The 24847-nt window shown below is 48.9% G+C and overlaps 7 protein-coding genes across 7 annotated transcripts; 1 reads left to right on the forward strand and 6 right to left on the reverse strand.

Moving 5' to 3' along the window:
• Nucleotides 1-759: 759 nt before the first annotated feature.
• FSST1_011478 (mannitol dehydrogenase C-terminal domain-containing protein) lies at nt 760-1990 on the reverse strand (the record flags this gene model as incomplete). The annotated part of the gene is made up of 2 exons (XM_083234615.1): nt 760-1901; nt 1951-1990. The coding sequence occupies 2 exons, from the start codon at nt 1988-1990 to the stop codon at nt 760-762; spliced, it is 1182 nt and encodes a 393-aa protein (XP_083081174.1).
• Nucleotides 1991-6396: 4406 nt separating this feature from the next.
• On the reverse strand, nt 6397-8195 carry FSST1_011479 (glucose-6-phosphate isomerase; the record flags this gene model as incomplete). Its single annotated transcript, XM_083234616.1, has 4 exons — nt 6397-6917; nt 6961-7067; nt 7116-7649; nt 7696-8195. The coding sequence occupies 4 exons, from the start codon at nt 8193-8195 to the stop codon at nt 6397-6399; spliced, it is 1662 nt and encodes a 553-aa protein (XP_083081175.1).
• Nucleotides 8196-9551: 1356 nt separating this feature from the next.
• On the reverse strand, nt 9552-12357 carry FSST1_011480 (coatomer subunit beta'; the record flags this gene model as incomplete). The annotated part of the gene is made up of 5 exons (XM_083234617.1): nt 9552-10512; nt 10560-11139; nt 11184-12068; nt 12115-12199; nt 12340-12357. 5 exons carry the CDS (start codon nt 12355-12357, stop codon nt 9552-9554), a joined length of 2529 nt encoding a protein of 842 aa, XP_083081176.1.
• A 1538-nt stretch (nt 12358-13895) lies between these two features.
• Nucleotides 13896-15949, forward strand: FSST1_011481 (kinase-like domain-containing protein; the record flags this gene model as incomplete). Its single annotated transcript, XM_083234618.1, has 4 exons — nt 13896-13917; nt 13984-14115; nt 14162-15693; nt 15743-15949. The coding sequence occupies 4 exons, from the start codon at nt 13896-13898 to the stop codon at nt 15947-15949; spliced, it is 1893 nt and encodes a 630-aa protein (XP_083081177.1).
• Nucleotides 15950-16763: 814 nt separating this feature from the next.
• FSST1_011482 (uncharacterized protein) lies at nt 16764-17372 on the reverse strand (the record flags this gene model as incomplete). The annotated part of the gene is made up of 1 exon (XM_083234619.1): nt 16764-17372. The coding sequence occupies one exon, from the start codon at nt 17370-17372 to the stop codon at nt 16764-16766; it is 609 nt and encodes a 202-aa protein (XP_083081178.1).
• Nucleotides 17373-18345: 973 nt separating this feature from the next.
• On the reverse strand, nt 18346-19817 carry FSST1_011483 (uncharacterized protein; the record flags this gene model as incomplete). The annotated part of the gene is made up of 3 exons (XM_083234621.1): nt 18346-19311; nt 19362-19599; nt 19657-19817. 3 exons carry the CDS (start codon nt 19815-19817, stop codon nt 18346-18348), a joined length of 1365 nt encoding a protein of 454 aa, XP_083081179.1.
• A 1199-nt stretch (nt 19818-21016) lies between these two features.
• On the reverse strand, nt 21017-22762 carry FSST1_011484 (major facilitator superfamily domain-containing protein; the record flags this gene model as incomplete). Its single annotated transcript, XM_083234622.1, has 1 exon — nt 21017-22762. One exon carries the CDS (start codon nt 22760-22762, stop codon nt 21017-21019), a length of 1746 nt encoding a protein of 581 aa, XP_083081180.1.
• Between the last annotated feature and the right edge of the window lie 2085 nt (nt 22763-24847).

Genomic DNA, 24847 nt, shown 5'->3' on the forward strand with positions numbered 1-24847 from the left:
TGGAATGATGTCGGAATAATATTCGGCCAACAGATATCTCAATCAGCCCATATAATATCTTAAAGAGTCAAGGATGATGAAGATTACGGGCCTACCGATCGGGCGGTTTGGCAATCCCTGCTTTAGCGGCTCCATCATGCTGGTGGAGTTGGATTAGGTCAAAACTGGGCCGAATAATGAGGCTCAAATCTCATGTTGTATCGGAGTCTATCTCATGATTGCATCTCAGATCATGATATGCACCTTGTTGTCATTAAACTATAAGCCATAGTCACGGTTGTCATAATCGGGCCATTAGTCTCGATAGGATCGGATCTCCGTTTGCCTCATCAAGATAGCGAATCTTACCACGGAGGGTGTGCGACAGGTTATGTCTCGATCACTCAATTCAATAATAGATACCAAATTAATATCATCTCATGTTGATCACTCTAATTTATGCGATGGAAGTTTGACGAGTAAATGCCTCATCTTGCCACCGGACCATTGAGTCAATAAACACTTAGCAGAGTAGGCACTATGCTTTGAAGGATTCACACTCATGGTCAATAATCACAAAAATGTTCAGAATTTAAGTTGAGCAACCGATGTATTCAGCGCTATATCAATCTATAAACCAAAGGACTTATGCTTATCATGTCCTAATATCCAATCCTGCGCCATGCTGAGAAATGATGCATCGTAACCTCGTAAACGCCATGCCTTGTAAAAGTCAATCTAGTAAATAACCGAGATGCGGTAGATATAAAAGCTTCCGGCTTATTCATCAGCACTGTCGGCCTGGACACGTTGCACAACGTTGACAAGCTCGGGGAAGATCTTCTCGTTATCCTGAATGCCGCAGATCTGCTTGACAACATCCTCAGGTCCATTCTCGGACATGATCTTGGCAAGCTCCTTGGACTCCTCGTCGTCGGTGACTTCCTGGAAGCGGAAGGCCATCTCGATGGCGTCGAGGAGGTACTTGATGTTTTGTCCGTTCTCAGCGAGCTCGGCAGCGGGACCGACGAAACGCTCCTTGCGAGAGAGCTTGCGCAGGGGAGCACGGCCGACTCGCTCGACGGCATCTTCCAAGTGGGGGTTGCCGATTCGCTTGATGATCTTCTCGACATAGGCGGCCTGGGCCTCCTCGTCGATCTCGTGCTTGGCGACGATCAGGTTCTTGGTCTCCATGAGAGCACCGCGGACCTCAGCCATGATCTCCTTATCCTGAAGGGCATCGTAGACGGTGCGCTTTCTTCGGTTGTAGCCGTGGTAAGCGGCAGTGGCATGGCCAGTGTTGACGGTGAAGAGCTTACGCTCGATGAAGGGAGCAAGGTTGTCAACCCAGTTAATGCCCTGGATGTCTGGGATGCCAGCGTCTTGGAAGGGTGTGCGGTCAACGACCCACTCGAAGAACTTCTCCAGTGTGACATCGAGTCCAGCGTTGGGGTCCTGGGCGGGAACGATTCTGTCGATGGCAGAGTTGGCGTAGCGAGCTCTCAAGTGGTGGTCCTCGAGACGAGAGGGCTCGGTGTTGCGAGGGTCCTTGATATGCTCAGCAAGAGTATCTGTAGCGCCGATGGCGTTCTCGCAGGCGATGACATGTAGAGGAGCACTGTCTGTTGAGCGGGCGTCGATACCCTTGGCGATGACGGGAGCGATGAACTTGAGGATGTTGGGACCGACAGAGCAAGTGACAATGTCAGCTGTGCGGATGGCCTCGATAAGATCCTGCTCGTGTGTTCGGGAGTTGATGGCCTTGTAGTTTGTGATTGTGTTTTCTGTGGTTCCTTCAGATCCGACCTCGATGACCTTGTAGGAGGGAGTTTCGTTGATGAGGTTGACGATGGTGTCGTTGACATCAGCGAAGATGACGTCGTAACCAGAGTTGTGGAGGAAGCAGGCGACAAAGCCACGGCCTGTAGATATTAGCAGGAGATTAAGAGAGTTGTTAGTTATAGAACATACCGATGTTGCCGGCGCCAAAGTGAACAGCTGTCTTGGCCATGATGAATGTGTAAGATGTATGTGTATAAGTGGGAGGATGTGGTGTAAGTGTATGTGATATGTCTTGGTATGAGACTAAGATATTGTATTGTATGAGAGAGTAGATTGAATGAGATGAGAGATAGAAACGGTGACCGTAGCGAGGGAAAAGACGAGTTTATATGTCAGTCTCGTTGTAGTCCAAAGTGGTGTCCTTCCGTGACGATGACGGGTCAAGGGGACGGGATCCATAGATGCCATCATCTCGTTGTTAGAGGGGGGGTCCACTACACCTAAGCACCTACAAGGCAAGTGGGGACCCTACCACAGAGGTCAAGTACTGCGGGCATGTACCATGGATGATGGATGCCATCATTTGTACGGGCAGTCTTGGCATTTTGGTTACATCTGCCCGTGGCTACTTTAGGTCCTATCCATTGGTTACGGTCACTAGCCCAAACCGTAACACACAAGCAAGGATCAAATCAATGATGACAACGAGCATGTCGACAGGCCTCCTGACAGATGATTGGTAGTCTACGACACTACCGTTTAACGGACGGTACCTAAACGAATGAATGCAGTGCCTCATGCATCGAGCCAGCCATGGATGGGACAGTGTTTGTTCAACGGAGGTTATCCGGCACTACAGGGAGTTTGCAAAGATTTACAGGGGTCAAAACAGCCCAGCCCGACCCCACTGTAACACGGGCAGGTTGTCACCTCACTGAAGAGAGTCAGACTCAGAGCCCAGGGCCGCCTTGCCTGAAGCGAACCATGGAACGTCAAGACAAAGACCCTATCTCACGCCACCTTTATCACTTGTGCTGTGACTGAGAGAATTGTTTTGAGCCTCTACAAATATCCGAATGTTTAACCATTTTTGCTGCAAATGATACACTGCAATTCACAGTAGATATCAAGAGAATCATCCAGATACTCCTAGGTACCTCTGCCGAGTGGATAAAACAACATTTTCCCCCTCTCTCTGACGTCGGCTCCTCCATCGTGGGTCTTCAAAGCGCAGTGCAACACAACTTGGACTGGTTGGATGGACATGATGGAATTAAACAAATGGAACCAGCTTCGGAGCCCCAGACAGAAAAAAAAGAAGACTAAAAAAACCTGGGGCAGTTGACATCACTCGTTCAAACTGTATTAGTCAACCTCCTTGTTTCTCATCTCACGATGTTCTCGATTGCAATATCTCGATTGACATGATTTCATAGCCCATATTAATTATCAATTTTCTTCCAAATGTCCATAATTATGACTTGCTGTGTATGTCAATCAATCATGTGTTTTATTCTTCATCGTGATGAACAAGACAACACGTAGACATGGCCACTCGTCGCCGTCGGCATCGCGGCCATTCCTCTCCGCCATTTCAACCTCAACTCTCTCGTCTACCTGATGCCCTTGTTGACGATAATCAAAAGGCGGCTCGGATCTCTGCATGTGCAACCCATCCATAGAGGGCCCTGTTCATTCCACCAATTATTATTGGTAGAGTGGGTACTCCATCCTTAGACGGTGTGCTGGCTTCAATTCAAAGTGAGGGTATTTCCAAAATGGCTGACATGTCGAAACCCGAAACTTGAGCCCAGCCCAGCCCAGCCCAGCTCAGCCCAGCACAAGTGTGGAGTCTTTTTATTCCGATGCATGTGAAGATATTCGGCAATTCTCACGTCTCAAGTTGAGGCTTTAAAATAAAACTCGTCCGTGCAAGGCGCGTATATCGCTTGTGAGAGTCGGAGAAACTGCATCTCGACGCTTTCGACTTGTCCTATGTCAGTTACCGCATGCAGTGTAGCACGTGTAATTTCCTATTCACAGACTAGCAGTCTAATTCTTATCTCATGTGCAACAAGTCATCTGTAAATGTGTATCAGTTGTATCACCTAGCCTGTGACGAACGGGCGTTGAGTCGTCTGCCGTCCCTCGTCTTACCTGACAAAGTGGTGCATCTGCTATGCATCTGCATCTATCTACCTATCTGCAACCACCGACGTCATACCCTTGGACAGTTCCTGTACAGTGCATTCAGGGTCGGGTTACAGGGCTTTCATCTCAGCCTGGACAGTTCCAGGGACAACTAAACAAACGGCCATTCCTAATTCTACCACCGTAATCGCTCCGAAGGAGTCATGCCATTGAATCTCGTACTGCAAATTCCCTCAATTTTATTTCTCTCTCTAGGATAATAGGGACGATTGTATATTCTATCGGATCAAAAACCGTACAGCCCCGTATATCCCTGACTTGATCCCCATCGGGCCTCAACTCCGAGATCCTGACTCTTCCGTCTGTCCGTTTTCGTCCGTATACTGTATGTACAAAAGCATAGCCTCAGTCCGTAGATAACGCTGTCCAACAGAACGAATCACAACCTCGTCTACCAGTGGGACTTGAAGCCAAGAACGGCTTACCTTGGCAATGAATTAGCGCCGTTATCCGATTGGTGATGGCTTCATCTCTCTTTTTGCAATAAACATTTTCCCACGTTTACCGCGCTAGATATTACGTTTTTGTTACTGTACCTGTTGATCTGGGAAAGGTATCTTTTTCGGAATATCAACAACAGCCTAATTAATAACATTCGGAATCATGCCAGTATTTCTCCGGCAAATACATCAAAAAAGTTCATCTCATCTGGTGGCTGACCGTCTGTTACGCCCTTTGTCTCATTCATCACGCAGGGTCCTGTTCGCTTCTTCCAAGGGTCCAAGCCACCAACTTACCGATTATGACTGACCGATGTAGCATAGCATCTGTTTGCTTGTCTTTGCTTCACTCCTCTGATGTGTTGTGCTGACTCACGCATATCGATGAGCCGTGGAAAACCGGATAATACAGAGAAAACACCATAACTTCTTGACTCGCTCGTCATCGATCTCGCCAAACTGCCCAGGGACAAGAACATCGTGAAAAGCCTCACGACGTCAGAGGTTACCTACCTGTTCTTTTTAGTTACTGTAGAACGAACTAACTACACTGCAGTGGCCCACTCACACTGACTTCATATTGTCTAAGCGCAATGCAAACAAAAACTCCTCTTAGTGTCGCATCGCATTGGACGGATTGGTGTGAGTGGAGTTTTCTGTTTTGCTAGTCACCAAGTTGAACTTGCAAAAGTGTACGAGTACTGCAGAAAAGACTGACGAAATACGGCTTGCTGGGGCTTATTCAGACGGTAACTTTGCATAACAAGTGCACCACTGCAGATGAGTCTCGACGTTGCTCATGACGATCAATGTCAAAGCAAAAGCTAAGTGATCGTCATTCTTTTGAACCAAAAGAGTATTTAGGTAAACAATCATCGTGATTCCGACATGAGCCGAGTTATTTCCCTTCCCCAAATCATGATATCTCTTCTCACTCAAATCAACCAACACTCTTATTAACCTCGACAGCCCATTTTGTCTCAATTGAATCCATTATTGATCAATCTACTCCGATTCACATAATGATTCCCCCTTTCCCCACCTCATCCTCTTGATCAAAATCTGGGGTTGTATATACACATCTTCTCCCCCGCCAAAGCCACCACCGCTTCACCATGTACCCCATCTCTCAAATACCACTCTGCAGTATCACTCTGTGCTGCGCGATATAACTAAAAACATGCCACAATGACCGTTTCTTTCCATGTCTTCATATCACAATCACCTCAATCACCTCCCCCTCCTTCTTCCCCATATTCCCCCGCAAACCAAAACAACTCCACCTTCTGTACTCAATCTCGGCCTTGGTCTCACCACCAACCGTTCTGTATCACTCCCAAAACGGAAATACCATCGACAGTGCCAAGCACATGTAAGAGTGCAGTCAACATTCTCTCTGTAAGCCTGCACAGGTATGACTACAGTGTTTTCCCCTCTCTGTGAAACATTACATTTAAGAATCCAATTCATGCTTCCTTGTTGGCACTACCCTAAAGGTAAGACGTAGTTCAGTTTCCACCATGGTAAAAGGCAATTCAAGTTCCCAGCATACGCACTCGTGAAACAAACTAATTAACGTACTTCCCAATGAAAAGCCTCGATGTAAATGTTCTTACGTGTCATCAAAGTTTGTCTGTTATCGTAAAGCTCTGCATCAAGGTGTTGCGATTAATGAGATCCGTTCAATGAGAAATCGCGCAACAGGTCTGCATTCGGTTCATCGGGAAGTGTTTGATGCAACTTCAATTACATATCTGGAGATTACGAGATGATCTATTGGCTTACTCACCGCGGCCAATATCCGAAGACAGAACTCACAAACTCCTCTACAAGTAAATACTTGTGCATACACACTTCATTCCACGGAGTCTAGATCACTCTTCGACGGTCCAGAACACCAAATTTAACCAAACTTGTTTATGCTATTTTAATTATTACCCATCATCGCGCCACTCGCTATCCATTATCATCACTCATACTCCTTTTAGTTCTGACCATACTTCTTGAAGGCGCCAATGAGACCGCCAGTAGAAGCATCGTGACCCTCGCCGTTGCCCGCCTCGTCAAGTTCCTTGAGGATCTTCTTGGCCAGGACCTTGCCCAGCTCAACACCCCACTGGTCGAAGCTGTTGATGTCCCAGATAGCACCCTCAGTGAAAGTGAGGTGCTCGTAGTAGACGATCAGAGCACCCAACTCGGCAGGGCCAATGGCACCACCAACGAGAATAGAGGTTGTAGGTCGGTTACCCAAGAATCGCTTGTGAGGGACAAGCTCCTCAGGAGCGCCCTCAGCGCGAACCTGCTCATCAGTCTTTCCAACCATGAGAGCCTCAGCTTGGGCAAAGTAGTTGGAGGCAAGCATCTTCTGGTGAAGGTTGTCGCTGACGGGGTTGTGGGATTTGGCAGCGAGGATGAAGTCGGTAGGGATCAGCTTGGTACCCTGGTGAACAAGCTGGAAGAAGGAGTGCTGAGCGTTGGTGCAAGGCTCTCCGAAAAGGATGGGACCTGACATATTAGCTTGGTCCTTAGTCAACATGCAATAACTTACCAGTGGTGTACTTGGCGGAAGATCCATCAGAGGTGATAGTCTTGCCGTTAGACTCCATGGAGAGCTGTTGGAGGTAGGCCGGGAATCGGTGGAGGTACTGGTCAAAACTGATAACTATTAATGTCTGCGCATCCTTACTGAGCATACAAACTTACGGAGCAACAAGGTGAGTCTGGGCCTGGAAAAAGTCAGAGTACCAAACGCTCAGGAGACCACCAAGAATAGGAATGTTGTCCCTGAGGGGAGTCTCGCGGAAGTGCTTGTCCATGGCGTGAGCACCGCTGAGGAACTTGTGGAAGTTGTCAAAGCCAACGTAAAGAGCAATGCTCAGACCAATGGCGCTCCAGACGGAGTAACGGCCGCCGACCCAGCTCTCAAAGCCAAACATGTTCTTGCTGTCAATGCCAAACTTGGTCACCTCCTCCTCGTTGGTAGAGAGAGCCACAAAGTGCTTGGCAATCTCGCCCTTGTTGTCGGTCTTCTCGAGGAACCATGTCTTGGCTGTGTTGGCGTTGGTGGTGGTCTCGGCAGTAGTAAAGGTCTTGGAGGCAATGAGGAAGAGAGTGGTCTCAGGGTCAGAGTCCTTGAGAGCTTCGGCGATGTGTGTACCGTCAATGTTGGAGACGAAGTGAAGCTTCATGTCGTCAGCACCGTAGTGCTTGAGAGCCTCAGTGACCATGACAGGGCCACTATGCAATGTTAGCTTGGTCTATAGCATACGGTATAGCAACATACAGGTCAGAGCCACCAATACCGATGTTGACAATGGTGGTGAGCTTCTTGCCAGTGTATCCCTTCCACTCTCCGCTGCGAACCTGCTCAGAAAACTCCTTCATGTGCTGGAGGACATCGTTGACGCCGCCCTGTGTGTTCATGACATCAACACCCTCAACCTTCATGTCCCAACCACCAACGTTTCGCAGGGCAGTGTGATAGACGGCACGGTCCTCGGTGAAGTTAATCTTCTCGCCAGCAAACATGGCATCGCGCTTCTTCTCAACGCCAGCCTGCTCAGCGAGCTTGACGAGGAGGTCGAGGGTCTCATCGGTGAGGAAGTTCTTGGAAAAGTCGAAGAGGATCTCGGAGCTGACACCACCAGAGGTAAAGGTGCGGGTGAATCGGTCGAAGCGCTGAGGGTCAGAAGCAAAGGCTTCCTTGAGGACGAAGGACTTGCCAACGCTGTCGCGGTGCGACTGGAGGTCAGACCAGGCGGGGAGAGTGTTTGCGGGAGCCATTTTATCGATATTTGGATGAGGATAGGGAATATAGAAGGGAAAGAGAGGAAAGGAGGGTTTAAGAAGAAGAGGGGAAATGATGTTGTCTTGTATTTTGCTTCAGATCAGGTCCTCATACCTAAGCTGTTCCATGAGTGGAGGGGGAAAGAGCAAAAGCATGGGCGGGGTGGGGGCATCATCCCACCAAATGGAAGCTTCAAGTCAACCGTTTGATGTTGTCATGATATGATATAAAGATGGGTATCAATATGGAATAATATTCATTTCTAAGTGATTGTTAAAGTTTCTGTTGTGATAGTTAATTAATATTCAATTAATTGTTCTTAATCAATTGTCCTCAAGTTAAAGTCTCCGGCGCTCAAACTCGCCCAGCATTTTAACCCCTCCAATGACAACATTCCTCTACACCATGCTTCTCACCAAAACATAGAGCTATAGCTGTGCAGTAGTTACTACGCTAATCGGCAGCCCCACCTAGCAATGTTACCTACTGCCATGATTGAGCTTCATTCTACTATCAAATTTTTACTTCTACTAACTGATACGTATAGTATCTTTCTAATCATCAAGGTTGGCTGACTGAACTTTTTACAGACTTTCGTCATGTCTCCATAATCAACAACCCTGCGTCATCATGCCCAAGTTCCGGTTAAGCCGGGCACTCGCCGCAGTTGTCCCGCATCACCTCCGGTCTCACCACCCAAGAGGTCTATCAGCCAAATTCTCTCTTGTTATTGTAGGGTGATGTGTAAATGAAATGGAATGCAGAGTAAACTGTACTCCTACAACGGAAACAGCCATTATCCATAATGATCCACTACAGTAGTTTATTTACTGTGTTGACACACCGTAGTGACTGATCCCCCAATATCCATGTCTTCGGTAATCTCTCCACCCCCAAAGAGGCATTCAAAACTACCTAGGTAACAAACGCGAGTTTAATGAGAAACTAAGTGTATTTATTTCTCAAATCACAAGCCAAAAAATGCCTCATGATGCATCAGTTCTGCAATCCAGGACAGGCAATACATACCTATCTAAAGTAATCACGGCAATCTCTCCGGAAACCTGTGTGCCAAGCTAGTTGAGATTCATACTTCATGACATGAGAACATAATCACTGAGCCTCACTCTAACCACCGTCTCATGCTGGTCAACATGGGTGACCAGACAGCATCACAGCCTTAATACTTCAACATAAATAACAAGTAAATGTCAATTTCTTTTCATTATACTCATTGATGCCATGGCAACCCTGACGAAAAATGACCAAACCTTTTCTACACCAGCCATCTAAGCACCATTGCTCTGTTTAAAACACACGCACAACATATCTGATAGCTACTGCAACTGCATCTACTCGTCGTCCTCCTCAGACTCGTCATCCTCGGCCTCGGCCTCGGGTTCAGACTCCTCCTTCTGTCTATTAACGGTTTCTGTAGCAGCGCCACCCTCCTTCTCAAGCTTGAGCCACTCGTCCCACTCGGGGAAGAGCTCATCGTCCTCACCAGGCACACCGATGAGCTTGGCTACTCGAGCCTTCTTGTTCTTCTCCAGACCCTCCTTCCACTGGTTTACTAGTGGCACAGTCAAGCTGGGCTGGTAAGTTTGGCTGAAGAGGACGGCTTCCGCGAGTCTACCGGTATTGGTAAGAATTTGTGTGCAAGCCTCAATATTGCCAAGGAGCCATTGGCATGAAAAGGCAACGTTGTGGGCGCCAGCCTCTTGTGCCTGGGCAGCCAGAGCAGACAGACCATCTCGGTCGCCTGTTGATGAGTGCAGAAGCAGCAGGGATCCGTGATCCTTAGCGTGGGTAAAGCACTCAGCAGCAAGGGCGACGTCCCAAGCTGATAGCGCAGCGTCACCAACAGTCTTCCACTTGTGGTCAGCATCAGCCTCGCGAGCAAGTTCCAGAGCAATAGCAAGCTCATTCAACGATAAAGCAAGGTCAAACTTGTGCTCGGGATCTGTTGCAACCTCCAATGCAAGCTCCTTGTGGCCCTGACCTTCCAGGAATCGAGCAATCTTGTTGAGCTGGTCTTCGGGGATGGTTGGTAGCAACTCGGCAGCTGTCTCCATATCCTCTCGGAGAACAAGAGTCTGGTACTCGAGCACGGGGAGGGAAAGACCGAAAGAGGTGACGTTGACATCCTTGTCGGCGAGGTAGATTCGGGAGTCACGCTGGATGTAACCCAGGATGTACTGGGCCTTGTCGAAGTGAGAGATGGTGTAGGTCTGGTCGCCAACAAGGTAGTTAAGTCGGTTAGTGCTGTTGGTGTAGATGAAACAGTCGCCAATCCACTCTCCAGTTCGTACACTGTCTGGTCAGCAGGTTCAAATAAAGGTTTTGAGGGGTAGACATACGATTCGCTAATATCAGTGATAACCTCAAAGGCAGCCTCAACGCCATCTTCCTCGACTTGTCCAGACTGAACAGCCTCGGCATAGTTCTCGCGAGAGAATCGTAGCACGTAAAAGGTATCCTCGCAAGCAATTGTAACTAGCTCTCCGCTGTCGGACCAGTAAACCTGCTTAGGCTCAACCTCAATTCTTCGAACAAGACCACCGGTAGCCCAGTCAAAGAAGGAGACGCCGCCCTGGCCAGTAACTCCGAGAAGAACACCACCGTGGAGTCTCTCGGCCTGGAAACCGACATCAAGACCACCGCTCTTCTCGACAAAGTTCTTGAAGAGCTTGACGCTCATAGCTGACTCTCGAATGGCAAAGTCGTTGCTGTTATCCTTGGAAGCCCAGACAAAGTCGAGCGCTGAGCCGAAAGCCTTGTTACGCCAGGCAAGGGCGGTATAGATGATGTATTCTCCATCACCGCAGACAGCGACGAATCGACCGTTAGGAGAGTGAATCAGCGTTTGGGGGTAAACTTCGCAGGTGCCGAGATCCTTGGTGGGGAGTGAGATAGGCTCGTTATCCTTAATAGAGGCATCTACAATTGTTAGCATGATTCGACAAATGGATATGGGTACGCACCTCCTCCCTTAATGATAGAAGAGACAACCTCGTTGTGACGAGCCCAGATGAGCTTGCCAGATGTGTCCATCGATACAGCTGGCTCCTCGCGACCAAGCTTGACAACGACAGCACCATCGTCGAAACCAACAGCAACGCCCTGCTTGCCCTTTTGATAAGAGACACACCAAGCTCGCTCCAGACTGTAGTTGAGAGATTGCTCGAATCGGTAGGTGTTGGCGTGCCATATCCTTATCGTACCGTCCTCGGAACCGGAAATGATGACGGGCAATTCGGGGTGGTAACAAGCGAACGAGACATTGTTAGTGTGGCCTTCAAGGGTAGCGATCAAGGACTTTGTGGTGTAATCCCAAATCTTGACGGTTCGGTCGTCGGAAGTAGTGAGGAGGTAGGGCTTGTCGGAGTGAGGGTAGTAGTCGACGTGGTTGACACCCTTGGTCTCGTGGGCCTCGAGGGTGAAGTTGGGGGTGGAGGATCCAAGACTCCAGATCTTGACGGTTCGGTCGAGACAGGCTGACGCAAAGGTGTTTGTGTCCTTGGGGTTGATGGCCAATCCCATGACATAGTGGCCGTGGCCCTCAAAAACCTGCACGCACTTCCATCCCTTCTCCCAATCCCAAAGCTTGATGGTCATGTCATCGGAGGCAGTCAACACAAATGGCTGTGTTGGATGGACGGCAATCGCTCGAATGTAATCGGGGTGCGCCTCGAAAGAGGTGATCTTCTCGGAGGTATTGTAGTTGTAGACTCGTAGTTGGAAGTCATCTGAACCGCAGACAATCCAGTTTTTCCTGGCGATGAATCGACCGGCGCGGACAGGGACATCTGTGAGCTCAAAGGTCTTGACAATCTGTTGGGTTTCGTGGGACCAGATGTAGACGTGGCCTATACTGTTAGCCAGTTGCGAGGCCTCTGCAATCGAAGAACATACCGCTGTAGAGGGTTGTGAGAATCCATGGCTCGTGAGGATGAAAGTCAATGCCCTTGACTCGCTCACTGCGAGCATAGAGCTGGCGCTGTATTGCGAAACGTGTCAGCTCAGATCAGATCGCAAGGTTGAAGCTGTGAAGCTATAGGCATTTGGTTGCTGCGCTCGAGACAGCATAACATAATCTTGCTATCAACAAGGCGCACCCAGAATCATATCCAAACTGACCTTGACGTCTAACTTCATCTTGTCTTATGTCGTCGCTGTCGCGTTGCGCAGAGTTGAAGTTGCAAGCTGTCCAGCGAGGGCGGTGATAGTAAGGTAGTGGGGTCAACGGCAAGAATCCCTGGAGGAGTCTACCATGCGGGACGACAGTGGTCACAAAGAGAAGTAATACTGAAAGTAACAAGAGTGAAAACAGAGCCAAATATTCAAACGCTAATCATCAATCGTGATTCGATTTTTGGATTGACAATGTAGCTTGAGCTCTTCAATTTTGAGCTCCCCAAAATGTGTCCTGCGGCTCTTGCCAGGCTGGCCATCCCATCCAATGCCATATGTTTTTGGCCTGATACTTCAGGCCTCTACCTCCTTATCCCTTCTTATCGCAGGGATGCTCCAGAAAAGGGGTTATAGGGTAACTCAATCATCAAATTGGTAGGTAAAGAACTGGACGTCTCAATTGAAGTCGTTTTACGTGATTTACTATGTTTTATTCTTTGTAGATTATGTTGGTTCGTACTCTATTGCAGACGTGTTGCCATTGGCGTAGTCGAGACTGTGATCTATGTTGCTTGTATGTACTTGACACTTTGGTCCCAAGGACGTGACATCTAAAACAAAAGTTTCGAGGTGGACCTTACCGATCTCGACAATCATGCACAGTTAAGAAGTGTTCTATTCTCAGATATTCCAGTCCGGCAATTTATCCTGCAATTCCTATTCAGCCAAGCAGGGTTGTTCGACACGCGTCGTCTTTTACATCATCAGGTGTGGCTGTACAAGTTGAACGATCTAATGTACAATACCTACAGTGCACCCTCAATTGGGCTTTGGATTGGGCAAACTCGAGATCTTGAGCGCATGTCCTGCTACATGGACTAAAGTCCCATCTCATTTACCCCTTATGCTTATGAATATTTGACTGGATCCTCGCTTTAAGATCAACAAAGCTAGAGCCCATAGTGGCTTTACCTCAACCTGACAGCACAGCCCAGACCAGCCATTCCCCACAGTCTGAAGCTCCTGTGTCGCAGACTGAGACACTGTGTTTACAGCACTCAAACAGCGCTGCACAAACTCTAGTCACAGTGCATATCCCCTGAAGCTATCTCAAAAGGTCCACCGCCACGGACGGCTCCCCTGGACTTCTTTCCATCCCCCCCCCGTTCACGTCCACTAGGTGCCATATCTGGGCTCGGCTCGTCTCGTCTCGGGCTCTTGTTGCTTCGCCTCCTCATACCTGACTTGCCTCGACAACAAAACTCTTCTCTCCATCTTCCCTTCGATCTCACTCTTTTCCAGATCGTTGGCGCGCAATCTTCCTTTCGCCTTCCTTTCGACCTGCAAACTTTCGACACAAAGCGGCCGGTCTACGCTCTCTCCACGTTTATATGCGGGGTTACAAATCATCCACTTGAATCCTCTACCGTATTCTTACCATCTGCCTTTTTGCTTGATCAGGAGTTTGTCAGCGAGTGCAGACTTTGTCTCTCTGCTCACAAGTCATCGACTTTGTCGATAGCACCTTTTCTTCTGCAAACACCTCGTCAACAGTCGCAGCCATGTCTTGGAAGCTTACCAAGAGTATGTTTACATCCAATATCTATCTGACACCTCCAGCTTCCAGTCGCAACAGCTAACGCTCATCAGAGTTAAAGGAAACCCATCTGGGTCAATCCTTGAGTCCCTTTTCTCGATCACCGTCTACCTCAACCATCACCGACAAAGAGAAGGAGGCCCAAGCCAGCGGTGCCGTCACACCCACGACCGAAAGTGCTATAGGTGAGTATATCAAACTGGGACAAAAGTCAACGACTGACGGGTATAGCCGCCTCTGAGGCCATGACGCAGTCTCCCGTAGTCAAGCCGCCCAAGCCTGGTATTCTCGTCGTTACCCTCCATGAAGGTCAAGGATTTTCCCTCCCCGAACAGCACCGAAGTGCATTTGCTTCATCACACCAAGGATCAATGTCCTCTGGAAGCGCTATTTCCGGCTCCGTTCGACCCGGCTCTTCACAACGTGCTGCTGGATTTTCCAACGGAAGGCCACAATCGTCCGCTGGTGGCTTTAACGGTATCCCGACCAACCACGGTAGAATTTCTGGCAAGTACATGCCGTACGCCCTCCTCGATTTCGACAAGGTTCAGGTCTTTGTCAACTCGGTCGATGGAAACCCCGAGAACCCCCTTTGGGCTGGTGGAAACACGCAATACAAGTTCGATGTTTCAAGAGTGACAGAACTCGTCATCCACCTGTACATGCGCAACCCGAACGCACCACCCGGATCCGGTCGAAGCCAGGATATCTTTTTGGGTGTCGTACGCATCAACCCCCGATTCGAAGAGAGACAGCAGTTCGTGGAGGACCCCAAGGCCAGTAAGAAGGACCGCGAGAAGGCGGCTGCCGAATTTGCAGCGCGCCACGGCCACCAGGGTGCTGAATGGGTTGACGTGCAGTACGGAACAGGAAAGATCAAGGTTGGCGTCGACTACGTCGAGACCCGAGCAGGCAAGCTCAAGATTGAGGATTTTGAGCTTCTCAAGCTTGTCGGTAAGGGCAGTTTCGGCAAGGTCATGCAGGTGCGCAAGAAGGACACGAACCGAATCTATGCCCTCAAGACAATTCGCAAGGCACATATCATCTCGCGATCCGAAGTCGCCCACACACTAGCCGAACGGTCTGTGCTGGCGCAGATCAACAACCCCTTCATTGTGCCGCTCAAGTTCAGTTTCCAGTCACCAGAGAAGCTCTACTTTGTCCTCGCCTTTGTCAACGGAGGTGAGCTGTTCCACCACTTGCAAAAGGAGCATCGATTCGACGTCAACCGATCCCGTTTCTACACCGCCGAACTTCTCTGTGCTCTGGAATGTCTACACGGCTTCAGTGTGATCTACCGAGATCTCAAGCCCGAGAACATTCTCCTTGATTACCAAGGTCACATTGCTCTGTGCGATTTTGGTCTTTGCAAGCTTGACATGAAGGATGAGGACCGAACCAACACTTTCTGTGGTACCCCCGAGTATCTGGCGCCTGAGTTGTTGATGGGTCAAGGTTACAACAAGACAGTCGATTGGTGGACTCTTGGCGTTTTGCTCTACGAGATGCTGACGGGTCTGCCACCCTTTTATGATGAGAACACTAACGAGATGTACCGCAAGATTCTATCAGAGCCTCTTCACTTCTCGGATGTGGTCCCCCCAGCTGCCAAGGATCTCCTCACTAAGCTCCTTAACCGCAATCCCGAAGAGCGATTGGGAGCTAATGGCTCAGCTGAAATCAAGGCGCACCCCTTCTTCCATGCTATTGACTGGAGGAAGTTGCTTCAGCGCAAGTACGAGCCCACATTCAAGCCTAGTGTGGTATGTATTCCGTTTTCCATCTTGAGCTGAATCTCACTGACATGAATAGGCCGACGCTCTGGACACAACCAACTTTGACCCCGAATTTACATCTGAAGCGCCCCAAGATTCTTACGTCGACGGCCCCATGCTGTCACAGACGATGCAGAATCAATTCCAAGGATTCAGCTACAACCGACCGATTGCTGGACTTGGAGATGCTGGCGGCAGTGTCAAGGACCCGTCCTTTGTTGGTAGCTTGACGGATAATCGATAAATCTTGCCAATGACGGAAGGCAGAAGTTAGACAGCGAGCGGGCTCGAGTCTGAACTGGCTCGACTCACTCAGGCAGGACGCCAGTCTTTTTGCCAGTCAAAAGAGCCATGTAGCTGGGAGGCGGAGACGTAGGAAACACTGGTCAGCCATGAGAAGCACAGCACAGAACAGAATAGTCTGGGAGAAACTAGAGGATGCGGATGAGAATGAATGTAGATAAGAAGCCTACTTTGTTTTGGCGTGTTTGGAGTTTGATACACTCGTTAGTGGGTTTGATGCTGTAGTTATGTTACTGTCTCATGTTTGGTAGATTCTTGGTCTTGAAAACGTGTTTCATGTGATGAATATGAGTCTGTGATCGGTGTCGTGTAGGGAGAAACTGAGGAAGAGGAGCATTTAGTTTAATAGCTGTTTCCATCAGTTGAAAAAGATGACAATTTATCGATTTGGTTGCTAATGCTCGTCTTCCTTCCTTTACCAGTACTTGTTTGGAAGAAAGAGCTTGACTGCTCGAGATTGATATTTTGCACTGGTGATGCCTTGTTCCTTGATTACCTACACATGAGATGTTGACCATCGGCCCAATTCAGAATGAGTAGACAATGGTAAGCGCTGTGGCTGCCATCGGTCAATTTATACGAGACATGGCTGAACTAACCATTTTGTGGCGTTATGCTTAAACGGTTAACAAACATCACTAATGTTGGATCAGGCATTATAAATGTTCAAATTTGGCACGAAAGAGATGTGTTTGTATTAAAAACTATTAATCTTAAATGCCTTATCCAACAGTCCATCTGTTACCATCTCAAATTTAGAGGGCAGCAACAACACCGGCAACAGCGGCGGCAGCGACGTAGAGGAGGCCACCCTCACGAGCGACAGCACCGTTGGTCTCAACGGGGGTGGACTCGCCAGAGGTGGGAGTAGCGACGGGAGTCTGGGCAGTCTCGTCGGCAGAAGAAACGACGGGAGGAACAACAGCGGTGGTGGCAGAGGCGACGAGGGAGGAGGGGACGGCAGTAGCAGAGGCCTCGCAGACGGGGACAAGGCTGGCGAGCTCAGCAAGCTCGGGGCACTCCTTGACAGCGGACATGATGTCGTCCTGGTTCTTGGCGTACCAGGCAATGATGGAGGAGCTGTAGGCACCGTACTCGCTGGAGAGAGAGGCGGGGGTGCTGAAGCTGCAGGGGTCGGTCTGGGGGTTCTCGAGGAGATCAGAGACGATCTCAGGGGCGGGAGTAGGGACGCTTTGGGCGATGTCGAGAACGGCAGACTGGCACTCCTCGCTGATGTCACCGAGGGAAGGGAGGCCGGTCTGGCGAGCCTCGAGAGCACCACGCTTCATGATGGGGTTGGCCATGAAGTTGACGTTGGCCGAGACGGCGGTGGCCAGGAGAGAGGCGATAACGATGGACTGCATTTTGACGGTTTGTAGTGTCTAACGAGTGAAGACTGATTATTACTGAGTTGAGGTAAAGATGGGGGAGACGAAAGAAAAGGGGATGGGAGAAGATGGTCTTTAATAGTTTAGTATGTTCCGGGGTAAAATAAGACTATAGTTCTAGCCTCTCTCCAAGTCTCTTAGTCTAGGCAGCCCAGGCAGGCTGCAGGAGACAGCTCACTTCCATGATCCATCGCTTTAGCCTCACCGCTGGCGGCGCTTTTCCTTGGCCATATGTCATATATCAAGTGGAACCTGAAGCAGTTCAGGGGGGTTTTCGTTGCTTTTTCACCACTGAAGTCGCTTCCATCACATTGAGTCACAGTTACAGTTGACCAATGCGCATCAGCCCTACAATTACTGGGGTATCGGAATGCGAGGTTTCTTGTTATTGTGCTGATCGATACTTTGGAGGGTGTCTTGGAACATGTCATGAACTGCCGATAGCACTGGCTGAATCTTGGGGCTAAGCCTTGGCGCTTACAGCTGAGGTTTTTACATCGACGATCTCGTCTCTAATGGGATATACAGACAAACAAACAACAAACCAACATGTTTGAGAGGGGGAAACATACTTATCGTCGCTTATCATGGGAAATTCGTTAATGTAAACAAGCTCTCTCGCTAGAATTAAATAATTCGATTAATTGGCCATTACTGCTTGTTTAGATTTTATTAGGTTGCCCCCTGAAATTAAATTACCTTTGGTCCATGGTAATCGCCCGACTAAGACGTTCAGGCAGACCTACAATTAAACCCGCCTACTGAAACCCCTAGCCTGTTGCCTCCACCAATTACCTAAACTCTGGCAAGCCATTATTCCCGCAGCTTAACCCTTTATTATCGCCAAGTAAAGTTTGATCCTTTGATGGAGACAATTCCAATCCTTCTCGTCATAGTCAATGCCGATACTACCATAACCAAGTTATACCAGTGACAGTAGGTGAGCAACTTAATTGCATGTTCCGAATGCACTTTGGCATCCAGTTCCACAGTAATCACTTGAAGTTCCACACCATCCAGCTCTTGAGCAACACGGATCCCACTGATCACACCTCTTCCCTCCAAAACTAGGACCGCATCGCCCCGGGTTCGTTGCAGTCGGCTCCGGTCCCGCCGGCTCCGAAACCCCACTGCACGTCCCGAAAACGGGTTGACATCCTCTCCCGCAGTGCGCATCCGTACTCCCGCACCACCCGTTCTGTGAACAGCACGTCTCGCCGTTGAACTCTCCTCTGCATGTTGCCCCGCCGTGTCGAGAACCGCAGCGTCCGTTCGTAGTCAGCGGGAACGTCGCAGAGCTCGTGGCCGCTGTAGTAGTGGACGAGGCAGACGAGGGGCTGACTTGCCGGTACCAGTTTTCTTTGGGATCTTGAAGGCACTCGCCGACTGTTACGCCGCGGAAGTTGTTACGAACAAGAGATTTGAGCATGTACTCCGTGAGGTTGTACACGCTCTGGTACACGGGATCGTGTTCGATGTGAAGCCACTTGTTGCTCGCAGGGGACTTTCCCTCTACGGTAGTGTCCCAGATCTGCTTCGAGGTATCAATGGTGTTTGGGCTGTCGTGCAGATAACCCTCAGTGTCCAAGTTAAAGTAAGTAACGTGATATCCCAGCTCACCCAGCCACGCATCTGTGGTAGCGTTGCTGGCTGAGTACGGGGGACGCATATACGTTGGGAAGTAACCCAGGATATTTGCAAAGGCGATCTCATTGAAGATCATCTGGTTCCAGAACTTGGAGCGTGATAGAGTGGTAAGCCGCTGGTGAGACCATGTGTGACTGGCGATCTGGTGACCGTCACGAGCCATGCGGCGGATCAGGCCAGGCCATGGGGTTGCGGGATCATTGATAGCGCCTTTGCCGAGATTGCGACCTGTGATGTAAAATGTTGCTTTGACATTGTAGCGCTGTGGCTGTCAGACAATACTCGTGAATGGGTGTGATGCGTGGATTGGGGACTTACTTGGAGTAGGTCAAGTAGATCCTCGGTATAAGTATACGGACCATCATCGTACGTCAAAGCAATATCACCGTTTCGATTACACCGATAGATCGCCTGTCCGTACGGAATACTTCCAACCTTTGGCCTCGCAACATTGGTAGTATCAGGACCGGTAGGTCTCACATTCGCATCACAGCCAGGGCCATAGTCTATTTGACACGACGGAGCGGAGCAGTAAAGGTACCCAGTTCCACACCAACTTGATCATCATCAGATCATGCAAACTCATAACGGGGGATGAAGGAGGACGACTTACCCAGCGCTAGAACAGCATTCGTTAGCAGCGCATACGCCTCCAAAACCTGTTCCGCATCGTCCAGCTTGTCTTTTCTCAAGACCAAAGACACTGCGGAAACTAGGTATTGAGAGGACATTAACAGCCAGGAAGGCAACGACAAAGGCAAATGAACTCTTCATGGTGAAGGAGTGTCAGAAACGAGTGACTGTAACGAACGGATGCCTTTAACTCGAAAGGCGTGGTTGATGAATCGAGTCTGCAGTGGCCATGGTCATCGTTATATACCTACTTTCTTTTTCTCTACTCAACTACCTTTCGAGTTGTGTGGAAAAGAAGAGTGACTCTTCATATTACGATATGCAGTGACAGCTCCCAACATTCCCAAGGCGTAAGCCACTTATACATATGTATATGCAACGACAAGGGGGAACACCCTGCAATACAACCCATTAACGCATACATATTGAGGCCTTCGACTCTTCAGCTGCACACAGTGGTGAATATTGTCAATAATCTCTGAGTGTTTATCTCCACCTTAGTTGACTCTTATGCGAAAGACTATGCTGGCAGGCTGGTTCCTGCATATGGATGAGAGTCCTCGTATCGCAATTGAAGCATGAACACGTGTCACAGAGAATATGTTGTGCTAAGAGAGCAAAAGAAAAACGTTATCTTCGGAGAGTTTTTCCCTCATACGAGGGATGCAGATGCAAGCGGGATTATATTGGCTCAGAGCTGGTGTGAACGGTATGGTTGCTTTTTGGTGAGAGGGTATACATGCGACGACCAGTAAGTTGAGCCGACAAAAGGGGACAAATGCTCCGAAGAGATCTGCAGTTGGGAATAATACGGCTGAGTGAGATCATATCAGATATATTGGTTGTCCCGTGTCGGTACCTTGCAGTGAGGCTTTGAGAGTGAGTGGCCTGATAGCCGAGTAGACGATTGATTGGAAGATGAGTTTTTCGCGGTGCAGGTTTGTACTGCACGCTTTAAATTATGCTTAATGAGCATTGAGTTTATCATCATTCGGTGGCTGTTATACAATTGCTTTGTCGAATGTCACTGATGAGCATTGTCTGGGGGTCAGGTTGAAAGGCGGGAAGACGGGTCTAAATATAGATTGGCGACGATTGAGGGTTGCATCAACGGTAATCTTCGTAGATGTACCAGAGCCTGGTCTTGGCTGGTAGAAAAGTTCAAATTGGCGTGGTGACGATAGAGATCGACGTTTGCTTCAACGTATTCATCAATGATAAGCAACAGCCACAATCACAGCGACCAACCAAATGTACAATATAGCCACAGGCTTATCCAATTACAATTACATCATTATATACAACTTTTAAATATCCGAAACATTCAATTTCTTCCTAAATCAAGCACTAGCACTGGTGCGCTCGGTGGTCTCACCAGGCCTCTCATCCTCAACCAAGTTCTGCTGATCAGTGAGTTTGGGGTTACGCAAGCACAGAGAAAAGGCGATAAGAGGGATACACAGGCAGATACCAGTAATGGTAAGTAGCCTCTGCACATGCTTGTACGCGTCAATCATGGCAGTGCGCTCGTCGGAGCCGACAGGGAAGTCGATGATGGCGGAAAGAGGCTGCGAATAGGTGTAAACAGCGAGTGTCTCGTTTCCGAAGCTGGAGAAGCTGGAAGCCAAACGGACAGGCAGGACCTGGGTCCAGATGGCGCCCGACACAGCGTTGCCCATGGCGGAACCGACTTGATACAAGGCCAGGTACAGACCTGTCATGACAGCAAGTCGCTCGTGTGTAACGTAGGCCTGGAGAGAGGCCTGGGCGGGGTAGGGGAACATTCCACCCGCGATACCGAGGAGGATCTGAGCGCCAATGACACCGGATTGGTTCGAGTCGCTGGGGTCACCTCGGTAGCGGATGAGCAGACCAAAGGCGACAAGGAATAGACATGTGCCGGATACGATGAAAACCTTGAAGCGGCGCACCTTGTACACGATAAGGCCGAGAATCGTGCCGGTGATGACACTTGCGAATGAGTAGAGGGACTGAACTCGGGTGGACGCCTTGATGCTGAAGTTGAAGGAGACTTGGAGGACAGTGTAGAGGTAGTCGCCTTGCATTGTCCAGGCAAAGTTGAGCATGCACGCGATACCCATGGGAGCCCAGACGGAGCGGTCCTTCATATGGTGGAAGGGCACGAGCGGGTGAGGAGCGCGGAGTTCCCAGATAACGAATACGGGGATGCAGACAAAGCCGACAACAAGAGGGGCAACGACTTGGGGGGCAGACCACTTGCTCTCGAAACCACCAGCGATGGTCAAGGGGACGAGAAGTAGAGCGAAGACGGCAATGAGCAGGATGACTCCGATAATGTCGAGAAGCCAGAAAAGTTCGACGGTGAAGCTCTTGAGACCGAGTTGCTGGAAGGACGAGCGGTAACCAACAAGATGGCCCTGCTTCTTTGCGCGACGGCCGACGACGAGGAGACTGATGATGAGAGGAAGGGCGCAGACGGGGTAAATGATGCACCACATGCCGATTCCCCATCTCCAGGTTGTAGCACCAAGCACAGCAGCTGTGACATCGCCACTAACCCATGTGTTGATGATGAAGGGCATAGCAGGGATGTAACTGAAGAACAGACGAGATCTGACCGAGGTAATATCTCCAATAATTACTTCGACCAGCAGCAAAATCATGGTATAACCAATCTGGTAAATAACAGCACCAGCAGAGTAGGTATCGAGATCCTGCGAGGCAGCCTCAACAACAGTACCGATGGTGTAGAAAAAGACGGAGATGCAAATGAGTTCGACACGGCCAAAAACATCAGCAATTTTACCAGCGGTAGGCTGAGCAGCAGCAGCGATGACGGCGCGGAGGGTGTTGACGGAGGATTGCAGTGAGTGCTCCTTGAATTCGTTCAGGGCCGAAGGCTGGTAGGCGTAGCGAACTGTACCATCGAGACCGTAGGCATAAGAGATGAGGAAGACACCTAGAAAGATAAAGATGCGATCCGTCATGGTGATGACCTCGGACATGGCCTTGATGCGCTGAACACCAGGCGACGTGATGTCGCGCACGGCCTCGGCGGGCGTTTTGGCCTCATGGCTGGCCTCGTTTGTTTCTTTGAGGGACATGATGGATACTATCTCATAGAGACTGAGAAAAGAGTAGAGGGTCACATTTCGAGAAATGGTGTGGGAATGGCGACCTTTAAAAAGGTAAGTGGAAGAAAAGGCGAGTGGATCAGATAGTGAGATTGATTAGATAACTCTAAAAGGCAAGAATTTTTGGTGGATCATGAGACCACTACAGCGCTAGGGACTTAATTAGCGCATTTAGGGGACTACCTGATGATGGATGTGGCGGATGAAAAGTTGCCATAAAAGACGACGTTGAGAAGATAGACTGACTGTACAACAGATTATAAGATAATACCAGAATTCGATTACATGTTATTGTTTAGTTTTTAACGTTGAACTCGAAATATAATATTGCAACGCTCAACAGTAACTGATCGAACATACCTTTTCACATGTTAGCATGTATAACGGCGTTGTAACTCCATGTCACATCACCCTCCGAACCTAGGATCAACAACAGTGGATTCAAACTTCTTGGCGTTAGTCAAAAGTGAGCCGACCATCATTCCCTCTCTAAACCAAGCGCCGAGAATACTACAGGGTTCATTGACAGCTGCCTAGCCTTCTACTTCATCCTTCAGTGTCTCAGTCTCACAGGAACGGATTTGCCGATGCAAGAATTCAGATGCCATATGCAGCAAAGATCAACATCCTCGGAGCTGTCCGTCGACAGTTACACAACTCTCTCATCCACTCATGTGCAAAAGATGCTACGTAGTATCGGATCTAAAAGTTTTATGATACGTTCGGACGCACGGATATCGGATATCACGGACTTGAGCCGCAAAAGGGAAAAGGACAAACTGATTGATAACAGGCCGGTTCTCTTGGCTTGTCTTGTTCTTCAGCTCATCACGGATGTACTTCTCCAATCGGGTCATTATTCCACATTGTCGGGTCTCGATCAGATGAAAATTCTACAAGTCAGCTCACTCCACTGTAACATGGTTTAGGGTTACAGTAGAAAGTAAACATTGATACCTTGATGATACAGAGGGCCACAAAGTAAATCTTACGTTACGGGAATATCGTCTTCGGACGAGAGCTGAGCCAAACTAGATTCAGCTTTACACTAGACCCGGAGACAAAAGTTATTCCCATCAATTCAACATCATCGTGGCGATATCGGCATCAAGTGAACCACAAAGCACTAGACCACTTACTAGCTCTATGCAGGAAACACATTCCTTGAATGCATCAAATCTCGGAAATCACACGTCTCAGGTTTGCATTCCTCCTATTCCGTAATCTTATCAGATCAATCTTTCGTTGCCCGATCGCCGAATTGACTTTATTCCCAACGTCTTGGCGCTACGGAGCTTTTCTTTGTTTGGAAGCAATTCGTCACGCTATGGAACCGTTTTTCCACAGTGGCTTGACTACCGTCAAACCATGTTGCCTTCTTTGCCTTGGCTGAATGATGAAGCCATTGTGACTCTTTTTTTGCCACAGTCTTGATGTGTCTTATCTTTTTGTCTAGTTTATCAGTGGTCACTTATGAGAGTTAATCATAACAGGAGAAATGACTTGCTATAACAAAGCTGACATGGTTGGTACTCGCTTGATTGTCTCTTTATGACAACGACGTTGAGGAGGCGTTCGAGATCCTCGACGTGGTCTTTGATCAGGCGGGATACCTACTAAGATACAGATATCTGTCGCTTGGTGGAGGGCCAAAATGCCCAGAACAGGAACTGGATTGGTTCGAGAATCTTGGAACTGACTTTTCCTGGCTCTTAAAGGGTGATAGATGGGACAGAGACCCAATCCATCATCTCTCAGACATCTGGAGGCTCAGTTTTTGGTCCCGAGTATGGACTCGACAAGAAGTCTTCCTATCTCTCCCCACTTCAGGATCTTCAACAGGATTTGCTTCTTTTCCAACACGATGATGAACCTGTCTCCGATCGGGAAGTCGGATGTTTATCACTGAAGATGGCTGTATTGGATCAATGGGAGAGGAAGTCCTGCCGGTGGATGTAGTTTTCTGTGTCACGGGATCTTGCGATTTTACGTCCCAAAGAAGACCACTACCTTTTTGTTGACAGTTGTTTTGTGATAGGCCTCATGGATGGTGAG

Source organism: Fusarium sambucinum, chromosome III (genome assembly GCF_050947815.1).
Source record: "Fusarium sambucinum isolate potato_lamoka chromosome III, whole genome shotgun sequence".
NCBI classification, from domain to species: Eukaryota; Fungi; Ascomycota; class Sordariomycetes; order Hypocreales; family Nectriaceae; genus Fusarium; species Fusarium sambucinum.